This window comes from Oncorhynchus clarkii, chromosome 26 (assembly GCF_045791955.1).
Source record: "Oncorhynchus clarkii lewisi isolate Uvic-CL-2024 chromosome 26, UVic_Ocla_1.0, whole genome shotgun sequence".
NCBI lineage: Eukaryota > Metazoa > Chordata > Actinopteri > Salmoniformes > Salmonidae > Oncorhynchus > Oncorhynchus clarkii.
Window position 1 is genome coordinate 42,979,777 of NC_092172.1, and position 17,216 is coordinate 42,996,992.

Genomic DNA, 17,216 nt, shown 5'->3' on the forward strand with positions numbered 1-17,216 from the left:
TAGTCTATATAACAGCATGGTCTATATAACACCATTGTCTATATAACAGGATGGTCTATATAACAGCATGGTCTATATAACAGCATGGTCTATATAGCAACATGGTCTATATAACAGCATGGTCTATATAACAGCATGGTCTATATAGCAGCATGGTCTATATAACAGCATGGTCTATATAACAGCATGATCAATATAACAGCATGGTCTATATAGCAGCATGGTCTATATAGCAGCATGGTCTATATAGCAGCATGGTCTATATAGCAGCATGGTCTATATATATATATAACAGCATGGTCTATATATATAACAACATGGTCTATATAACAGCATGGTCTATATAGCAGCATTGTCTATATAACAGCATGGTCTATATAACAGCATGGTCTATATAACAGCATGGTCTATATATATATAACATCATGGTCTATATAACAGCATGGTCTATATAACAGCATGGTCTATATATATAGCAGCATGGTCTATATAACAGCTTGGTCTATATATATAACAGCATGGTCTATATAACAGCATGGTCTATATAACAGCATGGTCTATATAACAGCATTGTCTATATAGCAGCATGGTCTATATAAAAGCATGGTCTATATAACAGCATGGTCTATATATATAACAGCATGGTCTATATAGCAGCATGGTCTATATAGCAGCATGGTCTATATAGCAGCATGGTCTATATATATAACAGCATGGTCTATATATATAACAGCATGGTCTATATAACAGCATGGTCTATATAGCAGCATTGTCTATATAACAGCATGGTCTATATAACAGCATGGTCTATATAACAGCATGGTCTATATATATATAACAGCATGGTCTATATAACAGCATGGTCTATATAACAGCATGGTCTATATATATAGCAGCATGGTCTATATAACAGCATGGTCTATATATATATAACAGCATGGTCTATATAACAGCATGGTCTATATAACAGCATGGTCTATATAGCAGCATGGTACATATAACAGCATGGTCTATATAACAGCATGGTCTATATAGCAGCATGGTCTATATATATATAGCAGCATGGTCTATATAACAGCATGGTCTATATAACAGCATGGTCTATATATATATAGCAGCATGGTCTATATAACAGCATGGTCTATATATATAGCAGCATGGTCTATATAGCAGCATGGTCTATATAGCAGCATGGTCTATATAACAGCATGGTCTATATAACAACATGGTCTATATGACAGCATGGTCTATATATATAGCAACATGGTCTATATAACAGCATGGTCTATATATATAACAGCATGGTCTATATAACAGCATGGTCTATATAACAGCATGGTCTATATAACAGCATGGTCTATATAACAGCATGGTCTATATATATAACAGCATGGTCTATATAACAGCATGGTCTATTTAACAGCATGGTCTATATATATATAGCAGCATGGTCTATATAACAGCATGGTCTATATAACAGCATGGTCTATATAACAGCATGGTCTATATAACAGCATGGTCTATACAACAGCATGGTCTATATAACAGCATGGTCTATATAACAGCATGGTCTACATAGCAGCATGGTACATATAACAGCATGGTCTATATAACAGCATGGTCTATATAACAGCATGGTCTATATATATAACAGCATGGTCTATATAACAGCATGGTCTATTTAACAGCATGGTCTATATATATATAGCAGCATGGTCTATATAACAGCATGGTCTATATAACAGCATGGTCTATATAGCAGCATGGTCTATCTGGCAGCATTGTCTATATAACATCATGGTCTATATAACAGCATGGTCTATATATATAACAGCATGGTCTATATAACTGCATGGTCTATATAACAGCATGGTCTATATATATAGCAGCATGGTCTATATAACAGCATGGTCTATATATATATAACAGCATGGTCTATATAACATCATGGTCTATATAACAGCATGGTCTATATATATAACAGCATGGTCTATATAACAGCATGGTATATATAACAGCATGGTCTATATAACAGCATGGTCTATATAACAGCATGGTCTATATATATAACAGCATGGTCTATATAACAGCATGGTCTATATAACATCATGGTCTATATAACAGCATGGTCTATATATATATAACAGCATGGTCTATATAGCAGCATGGTATATATAACAGCATGGTCTATATAACAGCATGGTCTATATATATAACAGCATGGTCTATATAACAGCATGTTCTATACAGCAGCATGGTCTATATAACAGCATGGTCTATATAACAGCATGGTATATGTAACAGCATGGTCTATATAGCAGCATGGTCTATATAACAGTATGGTCTATATAACAGCATGGTCTATATATATAACAGCATGGTCTATATATATAACAGCATGGTCTATATAACAGCATGGTCTATATAGCAGCATGGTCTATATAGCAGCATGGTCTATATAACAGGATGGTCTATATAACAGCATGGTCTATATAACAGCATGGTCTATATAGCAACATGGTCTATATAACAGCATGGTCTATATAACAGCATGGTCTATATATATAACAGCATGGTCTATATAACAGCATGGTCTATATAACAGCATGGTATATATAACAGTTGGGTCTATAGAGCAGCATGGTCTATATAGCAGCATGGTCTATATAGCAGCATGGTCTATATATATAACAGCATGGTATATATATATAACAGCATGGTCTATATAACAGCATGGTCTATATAGCAGCATTGTCTATATAACAGCATGGTCTATATAGCAGCATGGTCTATATAACAGCATGGTCTATATATATATAACAGCATGGTCTATATAACAGCATGGTCTATATATATAGCAGCATGGTCTATATAACAGCATGATATATATAACAGCATGGTCTATATAACAGCATGGTCTATATAACAGCATGGTCTATATATATATAGCAGCATGGTCTATATAACAGCATGGTCTATATAACAGCATGGTCTATATATATATAGCAGCATGGTCTATATAACAGCATGGTCTATATATATAGCAGCATGGTCTATATAGCAGCATGGTCTATATAGCAGCATGGTCTATATAACAGCATGGTCTATATAACAGCATGGTCTATATGACAGCATGGTCTATATATATAGCAGCATGGTCTATATAACAGCATGGTCTATACATATAACAGCATGGTCTAAATAACAGCATGGTCTATATAACAGCATGGTCTACATAGCAGCATGGTACATATAACAGCATGGTCTATATAACAGCATGGTCTATATAACAGCATGGTCTATATATATATAGCAGCATGGTCTATATAACAGCATGGTCTACATAGCAGCATGGTACATATAACAGCATGGTCTATATAACAGCATGGTCTATATAACAGCATGGTCTATATATATAGCAGCATGGTCTATATAACAGCATGGTCTATATAACAGCATGGTCTATATATATATAGCAGCATGGTCTATATAACAGCATGGTCTATATATATAGCAGCATGGTCTATATAGCAGCATGGTCTATATAGCAGCATGGTCTATATAACAGCATGGTCTATATAACAGCATGGTCTATATAACAGCATGGTCTATATATATAACAGCATGGTCTATATAACAGCATGGTCTATATAACTGCATGGTCTATATATATATATAGCAGCATGGTCTATATAACAGCATGGTCTATATATATAACAGCATGGTCTATATAACAGCATGGTCTATATAGCAGCATGGTCTGTCTGGCAGCATTGTCTATATAACAGCATGGTCTATATAACAGCATGGTCTATATATATAACAGCATGGTCTATATAACAGCATGGTCTATATAACAGCATGGTCTATATATATAGCAGCGTGGTCTATATAACAGCATGGTCTATATATATAACAGCATGGTCTATATAACAGCATGGTCTATATAACAGCATGGTCTATATATATATAGCAGCATGGTCTATATAACAGCATGGTCTATATAGCAGCATGGTATATATAACAGCATGGTCTATATAACAGCATGGTCTATATATATAACAGCATGGTCTATATAACAGCATGGTCTATACAGCAGCATGGTCTATATAACAGCATGGTCTATATAACAGCATGGTCTATATAACAGCATGGTCTATATAGCAGCATGGTCTATATAACAGTATGGTCTATATAACAGCATGGTCTATATATATAACAGCATGGTCTATATATATAACAGCATGGTCTATATAACAGCATGGTCTATATAGCAGCATGTTCTATATAGCAGCATGGTCTATATAACAGCATGGTCTATATAACAGCATGGTCTATATAACAGCATGGTCTATATAACAGCATGGTCTATATAGCAGCATGGTCTATATAACAGCATGGTCTATATAACAGCATGGTCTATGTAGCAGCATGGTCTATATATATAACAGCATAGTCTATATAACAGCATGGTCTATATAACAGCATGGTCTATATAACAGCATGGTCTATGTAGCAGCATGGTCTATATATATAACAGCATAGTCTATATAACAGCATGGTCTATATAACACCATTTTCTATATAACAGGATGGTCTATATAACAGCATGGTCTATATAACAGCATGGTCTATATAGCAACATGGTCTATATAACAGCATGGTCTATATAACAGCATGGTCTATATAGCAGCATGGTCTATATAACAGCATGGTCTATATAACAGCATGATCAATATAACAGCATGGTCTATATAGCAGCATGGTCTATATAGCAGCATGGTCTATATAGCAGCATGGTCTATATAGCAGCATGGTCTATATATATATATAACAGCATGGTCTATATATATAACAACATGGTCTATATAACAGCATGGTCTATATAGCAGCATTGTCTATATAACAGCATGGTCTATATAACAGCATGGTCTATATAACAGCATGGTCTATATATATATAACATCATGGTCTATATAACAGCATGGTCTATATAACAGCATGGTCTATATATATAGCAGCATGGTCTATATAACAGCATGGTCTATATAACAGCATGGTCTATATATATATAGCAGCATGGTCTATATAACAGCATGGTCTATATAACAGCATGGTCTATATATATATAGCAGCATGGTCTATATAACAGCATGGTCTATATATATAGCAGCATGGTCTATATAGCAGCATGGTCTATATAGCAGCATGGTCTATATAACAGCATGGTCTATATGACAGCATGGTCTATATATATAGCAGCATGGTCTATATAACAGCATGGTCTATACATATAACAGCATGGTCTATATAACAGCATGGTCTATATAACAGCATGGTCTACATAGCAGCATGGTACATATAACAGCATGGTCTATATAACAGCATGGTCTATATAACAGCATGGTCTATATATATATAGCAGCATGGTCTATATAACAGCATGGTCTACATAGCAGCATGGTACATATAACAGCATGGTCTATATAACAGCATGGTCTATATATATATAGCAGCATGGTCTATATAACAGCATGGTCTATATAACAGCATGGTCTATATATATATAGCAGCATGGTCTATATAACAGCATGGTCTATATATATAGCAGCATGGTCTATATAGCAGCATGGTCTATATAGCAGCATGGTCTATATAACAGCATGGTCTATATATATAACAGCATGGTCTATATAACAGCATGGTCTATATAACTGCATGGTCTATATATATATATATAGCAGCATGGTCTATATAACAGCATGGTCTATATATATAACAGCATGGTCTATATAACAGCATGGTCTATATAGCAGCATGGTCTGTCTGGCAGCATTGTCTATATAACAGCATGGTCTATATAACAGCATGGTCTATATATATAACAGCATGGTCTATTTAACAGCATGGTCTATATAACAGCATGGTCTATATATATAGCAGCGTGGTCTATATAACAGCATGGTCTATATATATAACAGCATGGTCTATATAACAGCATGGTCTATATAACAGCATGGTCTATATATATATAGCAGCATGGTCTATATAACAGCATGGTCTATATAGCAGCATGGTATATATAACAGCATGGTCTATATAACAGCATGGTCTATATATATAACAGCATGGTCTATATATATAACAGCATGGTCTATATAACAGCATGGTCTATACAGCAGCATGGTCTATATAACAGCATGGTCTATATAACAGCATGGTCTATATAACAGCATGGTCTATATAGCAGCATGGTCTATATAACAGTATGGTCTATATATATATAACAGCATGGTCTATATATATAACAGCATGGTCTATATAACAGCATGGTCTATATAGCAGCATGTTCTATATAGCAGAATGGTCTATATAACAGCATGGTCTATATAACAGCATGGTCTATATAACAGCATGGTCTATATAACAGCATGGTCTATGTAGCAGCATGGTCTATATATATAACAGCATAGTCTATATAACAGCATGGTCTATATAACAGCATGGTCTATATAACAGCATGGTCTATGTAGCAGCATGGTCTATATATATAACAGCATAGTCTATATAACAGCATGGTCTATATAACACCATTGTCTATATAACAGGATGGTCTATATAACAGCATGGTCTATATAACAGCATGGTCTATATAGCAACATGGTCTATATAACAGCATGGTCTATATAACAGCATGGTCTATATAGCAGCATGGTCTATATAACAGCATGGTCTATATAACAGCATGATCAATATAACAGCATGGTCTATATAGCAGCATGGTCTATATAGCAGCATGGTCTATATAGCAGCATGGTCTATATAGCAGCATGGTCTATATATATATATAACAGCATGGTCTATATATATAACAACATGGTCTATATAACAGCATGGTCTATATAGCAGCATTGTCTATATAACAGCATGGTCTATATAACAGCATGGTCTATATAACAGCATGGTCTATATATATATAACATCATGGTCTATATAACAGCATGGTCTATATAACAGCATGGTCTATATATATAGCAGCATGGTCTATATAACAGCTTGGTCTATATATATAACAGCATGGTCTATATAACAGCATGGTCTATATAACAGCATGGTCTATATAACAGCATTGTCTATATAGCAGCATGGTCTATATAAAAGCATGGTCTATATAACAGCATGGTCTATATATATAACAGCATGGTCTATATAGCAGCATGGTCTATATAGCAGCATGGTCTATATAGCAGCATGGTCTATATATATAACAGCATGGTCTATATATATAACAGCATGGTCTATATAACAGCATGGTCTATATAGCAGCATTGTCTATATAACAGCATGGTCTATATAACAGCATGGTCTATATAACAGCATGGTCTATATATATATAACAGCATGGTCTATATAACAGCATGGTCTATATAACAGCATGGTCTATATATATAGCAGCATGGTCTATATAACAGCATGGTCTATATATATATAACAGCATGGTCTATATAACAGCATGGTCTATATAACAGCATGGTCTATATAGCAGCATGGTACATATAACAGCATGGTCTATATAACAGCATGGTCTATATAGCAGCATGGTCTATATATATATAGCAGCATGGTCTATATAACAGCATGGTCTATATAACAGCATGGTCTATATATATATAGCAGCATGGTCTATATAACAGCATGGTCTATATATATAGCAGCATGGTCTATATAGCAGCATGGTCTATATAGCAGCATGGTCTATATAACAGCATGGTCTATATAACAACATGGTCTATATGACAGCATGGTCTATATATATAGCAACATGGTCTATATAACAGCATGGTCTATATATATAACAGCATGGTCTATATAACAGCATGGTCTATATAACAGCATGGTCTATATAACAGCATGGTCTATATAACAGCATGGTCTATATATATAACAGCATGGTCTATATAACAGCATGGTCTATTTAACAGCATGGTCTATATATATATAGCAGCATGGTCTATATAACAGCATGGTCTATATAACAGCATGGTCTATATAACAGCATGGTCTATATAACAGCATGGTCTATACAACAGCATGGTCTATATAACAGCATGGTCTATATAACAGCATGGTCTACATAGCAGCATGGTACATATAACAGCATGGTCTATATAACAGCATGGTCTATATAACAGCATGGTCTATATATATAACAGCATGGTCTATATAACAGCATGGTCTATTTAACAGCATGGTCTATATATATATAGCAGCATGGTCTATATAACAGCATGGTCTATATAACAGCATGGTCTATATAGCAGCATGGTCTATCTGGCAGCATTGTCTATATAACATCATGGTCTATATAACAGCATGGTCTATATATATAACAGCATGGTCTATATAACTGCATGGTCTATATAACAGCATGGTCTATATATATAGCAGCATGGTCTATATAACAGCATGGTCTATATATATATAACAGCATGGTCTATATAACATCATGGTCTATATAACAGCATGGTCTATATATATAACAGCATGGTCTATATAACAGCATGGTATATATAACAGCATGGTCTATATAACAGCATGGTCTATATAACAGCATGGTCTATATATATAACAGCATGGTCTATATAACAGCATGGTCTATATAACATCATGGTCTATATAACAGCATGGTCTATATATATATAACAGCATGGTCTATATAGCAGCATGGTATATATAACAGCATGGTCTATATAACAGCATGGTCTATATATATAACAGCATGGTCTATATAACAGCATGTTCTATACAGCAGCATGGTCTATATAACAGCATGGTCTATATAACAGCATGGTATATGTAACAGCATGGTCTATATAGCAGCATGGTCTATATAACAGTATGGTCTATATAACAGCATGGTCTATATATATAACAGCATGGTCTATATATATAACAGCATGGTCTATATAACAGCATGGTCTATATAGCAGCATGGTCTATATAGCAGCATGGTCTATATAACAGGATGGTCTATATAACAGCATGGTCTATATAACAGCATGGTCTATATAGCAACATGGTCTATATAACAGCATGGTCTATATAACAGCATGGTCTATATATATAACAGCATGGTCTATATAACAGCATGGTCTATATAACAGCATGGTATATATAACAGTTGGGTCTATAGAGCAGCATGGTCTATATAGCAGCATGGTCTATATAGCAGCATGGTCTATATATATAACAGCATGGTCTATATATATAACAGCATGGTCTATATAACAGCATGGTCTATATAGCAGCATTGTCTATATAACAGCATGGTCTATATAACAGCATGGTCTATATATATATAACAGCATGGTCTATATAACAGCATGGTCTATATATATAGCAGCATGGTCTATATAACAGCATGATATATATAACAGCATGGTCTATATAACAGCATGGTCTATATAACAGCATGGTCTATATATATATAGCAGCATGGTCTATATAACAGCATGGTCTATATAACAGCATGGTCTATATATATATAGCAGCATGGTCTATATAACAGCATGGTCTATATATATAGCAGCATGGTCTATATAGCAGCATGGTCTATATAGCAGCATGGTCTATATAACAGCATGGTCTATATGACAGCATGGTCTATATATATAGCAGCATGGTCTATATAACAGCATGGTCTATACATATAACAGCATGGTCTAAATAACAGCATGGTCTATATAACAGCATGGTCTACATAGCAGCATGGTACATATAACAGCATGGTCTATATAACAGCATGGTCTATATAACAGCATGGTCTATATATATATAGCAGCATGGTCTATATAACAGCATGGTCTACATAGCAGCATGGTACATATAACAGCATGGTCTATATAACAGCATGGTCTATATAACAGCATGGTCTATATATATATAGCAGCATGGTCTATATAACAGCATGGTCTATATAACAGCATGGTCTATATATATATAGCAGCATGGTCTATATAACAGCATGGTCTATATATATAGCAGCATGGTCTATATAGCAGCATGGTCTATATAGCAGCATGGTCTATATAACAGCATGGTCTATATAACAGCATGGTCTATATAACAGCATGGTCTATATATATAACAGCATGGTCTATATAACAGCATGGTCTATATAACTGCATGGTCTATATATATATATAGCAGCATGGTCTATATAACAGCATGGTCTATATATATAACAGCATGGTCTATATAACAGCATGGTCTATATAGCAGCATGGTCTGTCTGGCAGCATTGTCTATATAACAGCATGGTCTATATAACAGCATGGTCTATATATATAACAGCATGGTCTATATAACAGCATGGTCTATATAACAGCATGGTCTATATATATAGCAGCGTGGTCTATATAACAGCATGGTCTATATATATAACAGCATGGTCTATATAACAGCATGGTCTATATAACAGCATGGTCTATATATATATAGCAGCATGGTCTATATAACAGCATGGTCTATATAGCAGCATGGTATATATAACAGCATGGTCTATATAACAGCATGGTCTATATATATAACAGCATGGTCTATATAACAGCATGGTCTATACAGCAGCATGGTCTATATAACAGCATGGTCTATATAACAGCATGGTCTATATAACAGCATGGTCTATATAGCAGCATGGTCTATATAACAGTATGGTCTATATAACAGCATGGTCTATATATATAACAGCATGGTCTATATATATAACAGCATGGTCTATATAACAGCATGGTCTATATAGCAGCATGTTCTATATAGCAGCATGGTCTATATAACAGCATGGTCTATATAACAGCATGGTCTATATAACAGCATGGTCTATATAACAGCATGGTCTATATAACAGCATGGTCTATATAGCAGCATGGTCTATATAACAGCATGGTCTATATAACAGCATGGTCTATGTAGCAGCATGGTCTATATATATAACAGCATAGTCTATATAACAGCATGGTCTATATAACAGCATGGTCTATATAACACCATTTTCTATATAACAGGATGGTCTATATAACAGCATGGTCTATATAACAGCATGGTCTATATAGCAACATGGTCTATATAACAGCATGGTCTATATAACAGCATGGTCTATATAGCAGCATGGTCTATATAACAGCATGGTCTATATAACAGCATGATCAATATAACAGCATGGTCTATATAGCAGCATGGTCTATATAGCAGCATGGTCTATATAGCAGCATGGTCTATATAGCAGCATGGTCTATATATATATATAACAGCATGGTCTATATATATAACAACATGGTCTATATAACAGCATGGTCTATATAGCAGCATTGTCTATATAACAGCATGGTCTATATAACAGCATGGTCTATATAACAGCATGGTCTATATATATATAACATCATGGTCTATATAACAGCATGGTCTATATAACAGCATGGTCTATATATATAGCAGCATGGTCTATATAACAGCATGGTCTATATAACAGCATGGTCTATATATATATAGCAGCATGGTCTATATAACAGCATGGTCTATATAACAGCATGGTCTATATATATATAGCAGCATGGTCTATATAACAGCATGGTCTATATAACAGCATGGTCTATATAGCAGCATGGTACATATAACAGCATGGTCTAAATAACAGCATGGTCTATATAACAGCATGGTCTATATATATATAGCAGCATGGTCTATATAACAGCATGGTCTATATATATATAGCAGCATGGTCTATATAACAGCATGGTCTATATATATATAGCAGCATGGTCTATATAACAGCATGGTCTATATATATAGCAGCATGGTCTATATAGCAGCATGGTCTATATGACAGCATGGTCTATATATATAGCAGCATGGTCTATATAGCAGCATGGTCTATATAGCAGCATGATCTATATAACAGCATGGTCTATATAGCAGCATGGTCTATATCGGGGGGGAGGGCAATGGCCTGTCTCCCCCTCATAGTCTATGACCCTTCACTATCACAATCACTGAGGACAGCATCTTCCTCATTTTGAGAGAGAGAACTGTAATTGTCTGGGCCGTCACCTAGATAACAACATATCCAGAACTGGACTCAAAGTCAAACTATAAGAAAGAACAGAGTAGAAAGTTAGGTCAAACAATAACTATGTATGTTTGTATAAATATGTGTACACCAAGATGCACTGTGTTAATCCTGCCGGTCACTATTGTTGCCGTCAACAAGTTTATTCATTCTATGACCACACTGAACAATGTTGAGTAATTACAAATGCATATATCAATACGAGACACCTTAAAGATTATGTGTACCAAAGATCTTTGTCCTATCTTTATACTAAATTCCCAATCTGGCCCTCAAACCATCAGGGTTACAATTGGCTCATTCATCCCTCCTCCTCTCCCCTGTAACTATTCCCCAGGTCGTTGCTGCAAATGGGAACGTGTTCTCAGTCAACTTTACCTGGTAAAATAACGGATAAATAAAAGTAACATACATTTACTAACCTTTTGTTTTTTTTTGTTTTTTTGGGAGCATCGTCTTCTCATGGTGCAACCAGGAAGTAAACAGCTCTGGTCATGTGACAATTTACAGGAAACATTTTGACACTGCACATATCTTTTTAGGGAGATCTTTTTATTATTTCAATATTTGCTGGAAATACATTGATACGTCATTCAGTAACATGTTTAGATCCTTATAACTGGAAATACATTGATACGTCATTCAGTAACATGTTTAGATCCTTATAACTGGAAATACATTGATACGTCATTCAGTAACATGTTTAGAGCCTTATAACTGGAAATACATTGATACGTCATTCAGTAACATGTTTAGATCCTTATAACTGGAAATACATTGATACGTCATTCAGTAACATGTTTAGAGGCTTATAACTGGAAACGTTTTTTACGGTCCTATTGTGACAGATGGGATTAAATAGGTTCATATAAGGAATTTGAAATGATTTATACTTTTACTTTTACTTTTGATTCTTAAGTATATTTTTTTGCAATTAAATATACTTTTGATACTTATGTATATGTAAAGCCAAATACTTTTAGACTTTTACTCAAGTAGTATTTTACTGGGTGACTCACTTTTACTTGAGTCATTTTCTATTAAGGTATCTTTACTTTTACTCAAGTATGACAAGTGGGTGCTTTTTCCACCACTGAATTCTATTGAGCATTCTCCCTCTCTCTCTCTCTCTCTCTCTCTCTGTCTCTCTCTCTCTCTATCTCTGTCTCTGTCTCTGTCTCTCTCTCTGTCTCCCTCTGTCTCTGTCTGTCTCTCTCTCTCTGTCTCTGTCTCTGTCTCTGTCTCTGTCTCTCTCTCTGTCTCCCTCTGTCTGTCTCTCTCTCTCTGTCTCTGTCTCTGTCTCTGTCTCTGTCTCTGTCTCTGTCTCCCTCTCCCTCTCTCTCTCTCTCTCTCTCTCTCTCTCTCTCTCTCTCTCTCTCTCTCTCCCTCTCTCTCTCCCTCTCTCTCTCTCGTGTGGTAGAGTGCTTCTTTAAATGGTTTGAACAGAGAGACACCACACTGCCACCACCGTGTTTCCCTTCCTCCTTCACTTCTCTACTCTAGACGAAGAGTCATTAGATTCCCGTGAGGAGCCTCTAGAGCGTCCTCCTCCTTCCTCCTCACGTAAAGTCGACAACTTCATCTAGCTAACCCCTCCTCAAGATGTCGCCTGGGAGGTGCTTAATAATCACTCATGCTGCTCAGCTAAAAAGTCATTTGTTTTATTTAATTTTAACCCATAGAGACAGTTCATGATAATAATCTGACTGGGAGGGTTGATTGTTTTTAGATTCCTACCTACGGAGGGAGGTCAAAGTTCCCGACACTAGTCAAAACAGACCGTTTTGACTCATTTTCCCATGACTAAGGTAAATAGAAACTGGTCCAAAAAAGCAACACAGGTCATCTGATATCATACTCCCCTTCTCATAGGTTAATATCCAGGAAGGGAGAGGATCTGTCTGAGTCCTGTTATATCAACACACATACACATGCAGTGATCAGAATCACCTCACTAAACCTCACACGCCCAGGACCTGCCTGTTATGCGTTGAGCGAAAAGGAGACTGTAGATGAACACACACATACGCCCTCTAGTGGTGAAGGGTTGAACAGATCAGGACACGGGTGTTATGTGTTGGGCTAAAAGGAGACTGTAGATGAACACACACATACGCCCTCTAGTGGTGAAGGGTTGGACAGATCAGGACACGGGTGTGGGCTGTGATCCGCAGCATTACAGCTTCAGGCAAATGTTACCTGCATTGAATCAATCAATCGTTCAACATGAGCTCAGTTGTACAACTTTACAAATTTGTGAAACAAGCCCAAAGCATGAGCCCCAAACCACTAGACACGCCACATTCTGACCCCAACATGACCTGGTCATATGTAGCTACTAGACACGCCCCATTCTGACCCCAACATGACCTGGTCATATGTAGCTACTAAACACGCCCCATTCTGACCCCAACATGACTTGGTCATATGTAGCTACTAGACACGCCCCATTCTGACCCCAACATGACCTGGTCATATGTAGCTACTAGACACGCCCCATTCTGACCCCAACATGACCTGCTCATATGTAGCCACTAGACACGCCCCATTCTGACCCCAACCATGACCTGGTCATATATAGCCACTAGACAAGTCATATTCTGAACACAATTCTGTTATATAATTCCAAATCCGTAACATTATTCCTAACATTGGAATCTTCTAAAAAACAAAATGGCCGTAGGGAGTACCACTGTGCCCCTCTGGAAGTCCATCACCCATCACTCCCAAAGATAGCTGTGAAGGAACCCCCCCAGTGTCTCAGAGGAGTCCCCCCAGTGTCTCAGAGGAACCCCCCCAGTGTCTCAGAGGAACCCCCCCAGTGTCTCAGAGGAACCCCCCCCAGGGTCTCAGAGGAATCCCCCCAGTGTTTCAGAGGAACCCCCCCAGTGTCTCAGAGGAATCCCCCCAGTGCCTCAGAGGAACCCCCCCAGTGTCTCAGAGGAATCCCCCCAGTGTCTCAGAGGAATCCCCCCAGTGTCTCAGAGGAATCCATCCAGTGCCTCAGAGGAATCCCCTCAGTGTCTCAGAGGAATCCCCCCAGTGTCTCAGAGGAATCCCCTCAGTGTCTCAGAGGAACCCCCTCAGTGTCTCAGAGGAATCCCCCCAGTGTCTCAGAGGAATCCCCCCAGTGCCTCAGAGGAACCCCCCCAGTGTCTCAGAGGAATCCCCCCAGTGCCTCAGAGGAACCCCCCCAGTGTCTCAGAGGAATCCCCCCAGTGTCTCAGAGGAATCCCCTCAGTGCCTCAGAGGAATCCCCTCAGTGTCTCAGAGGAACCCCCTCAGTGTCTCAGAGGAACCCCCCCAGTGTCTCAGAGGAATCCCCCCAGTGTCTCAGAGGAATCCCCCCAATGTCTCAGTGTCTCAGAGGAATCCCCCCAGTGTCTCAGAGGAACCCCCCCAGTGTCTCAGAGGAATCCCCCCAGTGCCTCAGAGGAACCCCCCCAGTGTCTCAGAGGAATCCCCCCAGTGTCTCAGAGGAATCCCCCCAGTGTCTCAGAGGAATCCATCCAGTGCCTCAGAGGAATCCCCTCAGTGTCTCAGAGGAATCCCCCCAGTGTCTCAGAGGAATCCCCTCAGTGTCTCAGAGGAACCCCCTCAGTGTCTCAGAGGAATCCCCCCAGTGTCTCAGAGGAATCCCCCCAGTGCCTCAGAGGAACCCCCCCAGTGTCTCAGAGGAATCCCCCCAGTGCCTCAGAGGAACCCCCCCAGTGTCTCAGAGGAATCCCCCCAGTGTCTCAGAGGAATCCCCTCAGTGCCTCAGAGGAATCCCCTCAGTGTCTCAGAGGAACCCCCTCAGTGTCTCAGAGGAACCCCCCCAGTGTCTCAGAGGAATCCCCCCAGTGTCTCAGAGGAATCCCCCCAATGTCTCAGTGTCTCAGAGGAATCCCCCCAGTGTCTCAGAGGAATCCCCCAGTGTCTCAGAGGAATCCCCCCAATGTCTCAGTGTCTCAGAGGAATCCCCCCAGTGTCTCAGAGGAACCCCCCCCAGTGTCTCAGAGGAACCCCCCCCCAGGGTCTCAGAGGAATCCCCCCAGTGTCTCAGAGGAACCCCCTCAGTGTCTCAGAGGAACCCCCCCAGTGTCTCAGAGGAACCCCCCCAGTGTCTCAGAGGAATCCCCCCAGTGTCTCAGAGGAACCCCCCCCCCCCCAGTGTCTCAGAGGAATCCCCCCAGTGTCTCAGAGGAATCCCCCCAATGTCTCAGTGTCTCAGAGGAATCCCCCCAGTGTCTCAGAGGAATCCCCCGCAGTGTCTCAGAGGAACCCCCCCAGTGTCTCAGAGGAATCCCCCCAGTGTCTCAGAGGAATCCCCCCAGTGTCTCAGAGGAATCCCCCGCAGTGTCTCAGAGGAACCCCCCCAGTGTCTCAGAGGAACCCCCCCTTTGTCTCAGAGGAACCCCCCCAGTGTCTCAGAGGAATCCCCCCAGTCTGTGTCTGTGTGTGTCTGTGTGTCTGTGTGTGTGTGTGTGTGTGTCTGTCTGTCTGTGTGTGTCTATGTGTGTCTGTTTGTGTGTGTGTGTGTGTGTGTGTGTGTGTGTGTGTGTGTGTGTGTGTCTGTGTCTGTTTGTGTGTGTGTGTGTGTTTCTGTCTGTTTGTGTGTGTGCGCGTGCATGCGTGTGTGTCTGTGTGTGTGCATCATACCATCTAGTGGAGGAAAAGCACAATGGATTATGGGTTATTTATATTACGGAAACCTACAATGTCATAATTACATCATAATTTGGCCCCATTCATTTATTAAAATGTTTTTAATTTAGTAGTTTTCTTCTACTATAATATACAGTTCGTTGGGAAAGTATTCAGACCCCTCAACTTTTTCCACATTTTGTTTAGTTACAGCCTTATTCTAAAATGGATTAAATAAATACAACATCCTTATCAATATACACACAATACCCCATAATGACATCACAATACCCCATAATGACATCACAATAACTGTTCAACTATTGTCTTTCTCTCTCTTTGAGTCAACTACTCACTAGATTTGATGCACTGCAGTGCTAACTAACTGTAGCTTATGCTTTCAGTACTAGATTCATTCTCTGATCCTTTGATTGGGTGGACAACATGTCAGTTCAAGCTGCGAGAG

General features: G+C 38.4%; 1 protein-coding gene across 1 annotated transcript; it reads left to right on the forward strand.

Moving 5' to 3' along the window:
- Positions 1-13,923: 13,923 nt before the first annotated feature.
- On the forward strand, positions 13,924-16,984 carry LOC139384627 (uncharacterized). The gene is made up of 3 exons (XM_071129443.1): positions 13,924-13,932; positions 14,857-16,560; positions 16,958-16,984. Exons 1-3 carry the CDS (start codon positions 13,924-13,926, stop codon positions 16,982-16,984), a joined length of 1,740 nt encoding a protein of 579 aa, XP_070985544.1.
- Positions 16,985-17,216: the final 232 nt, after the last annotated feature.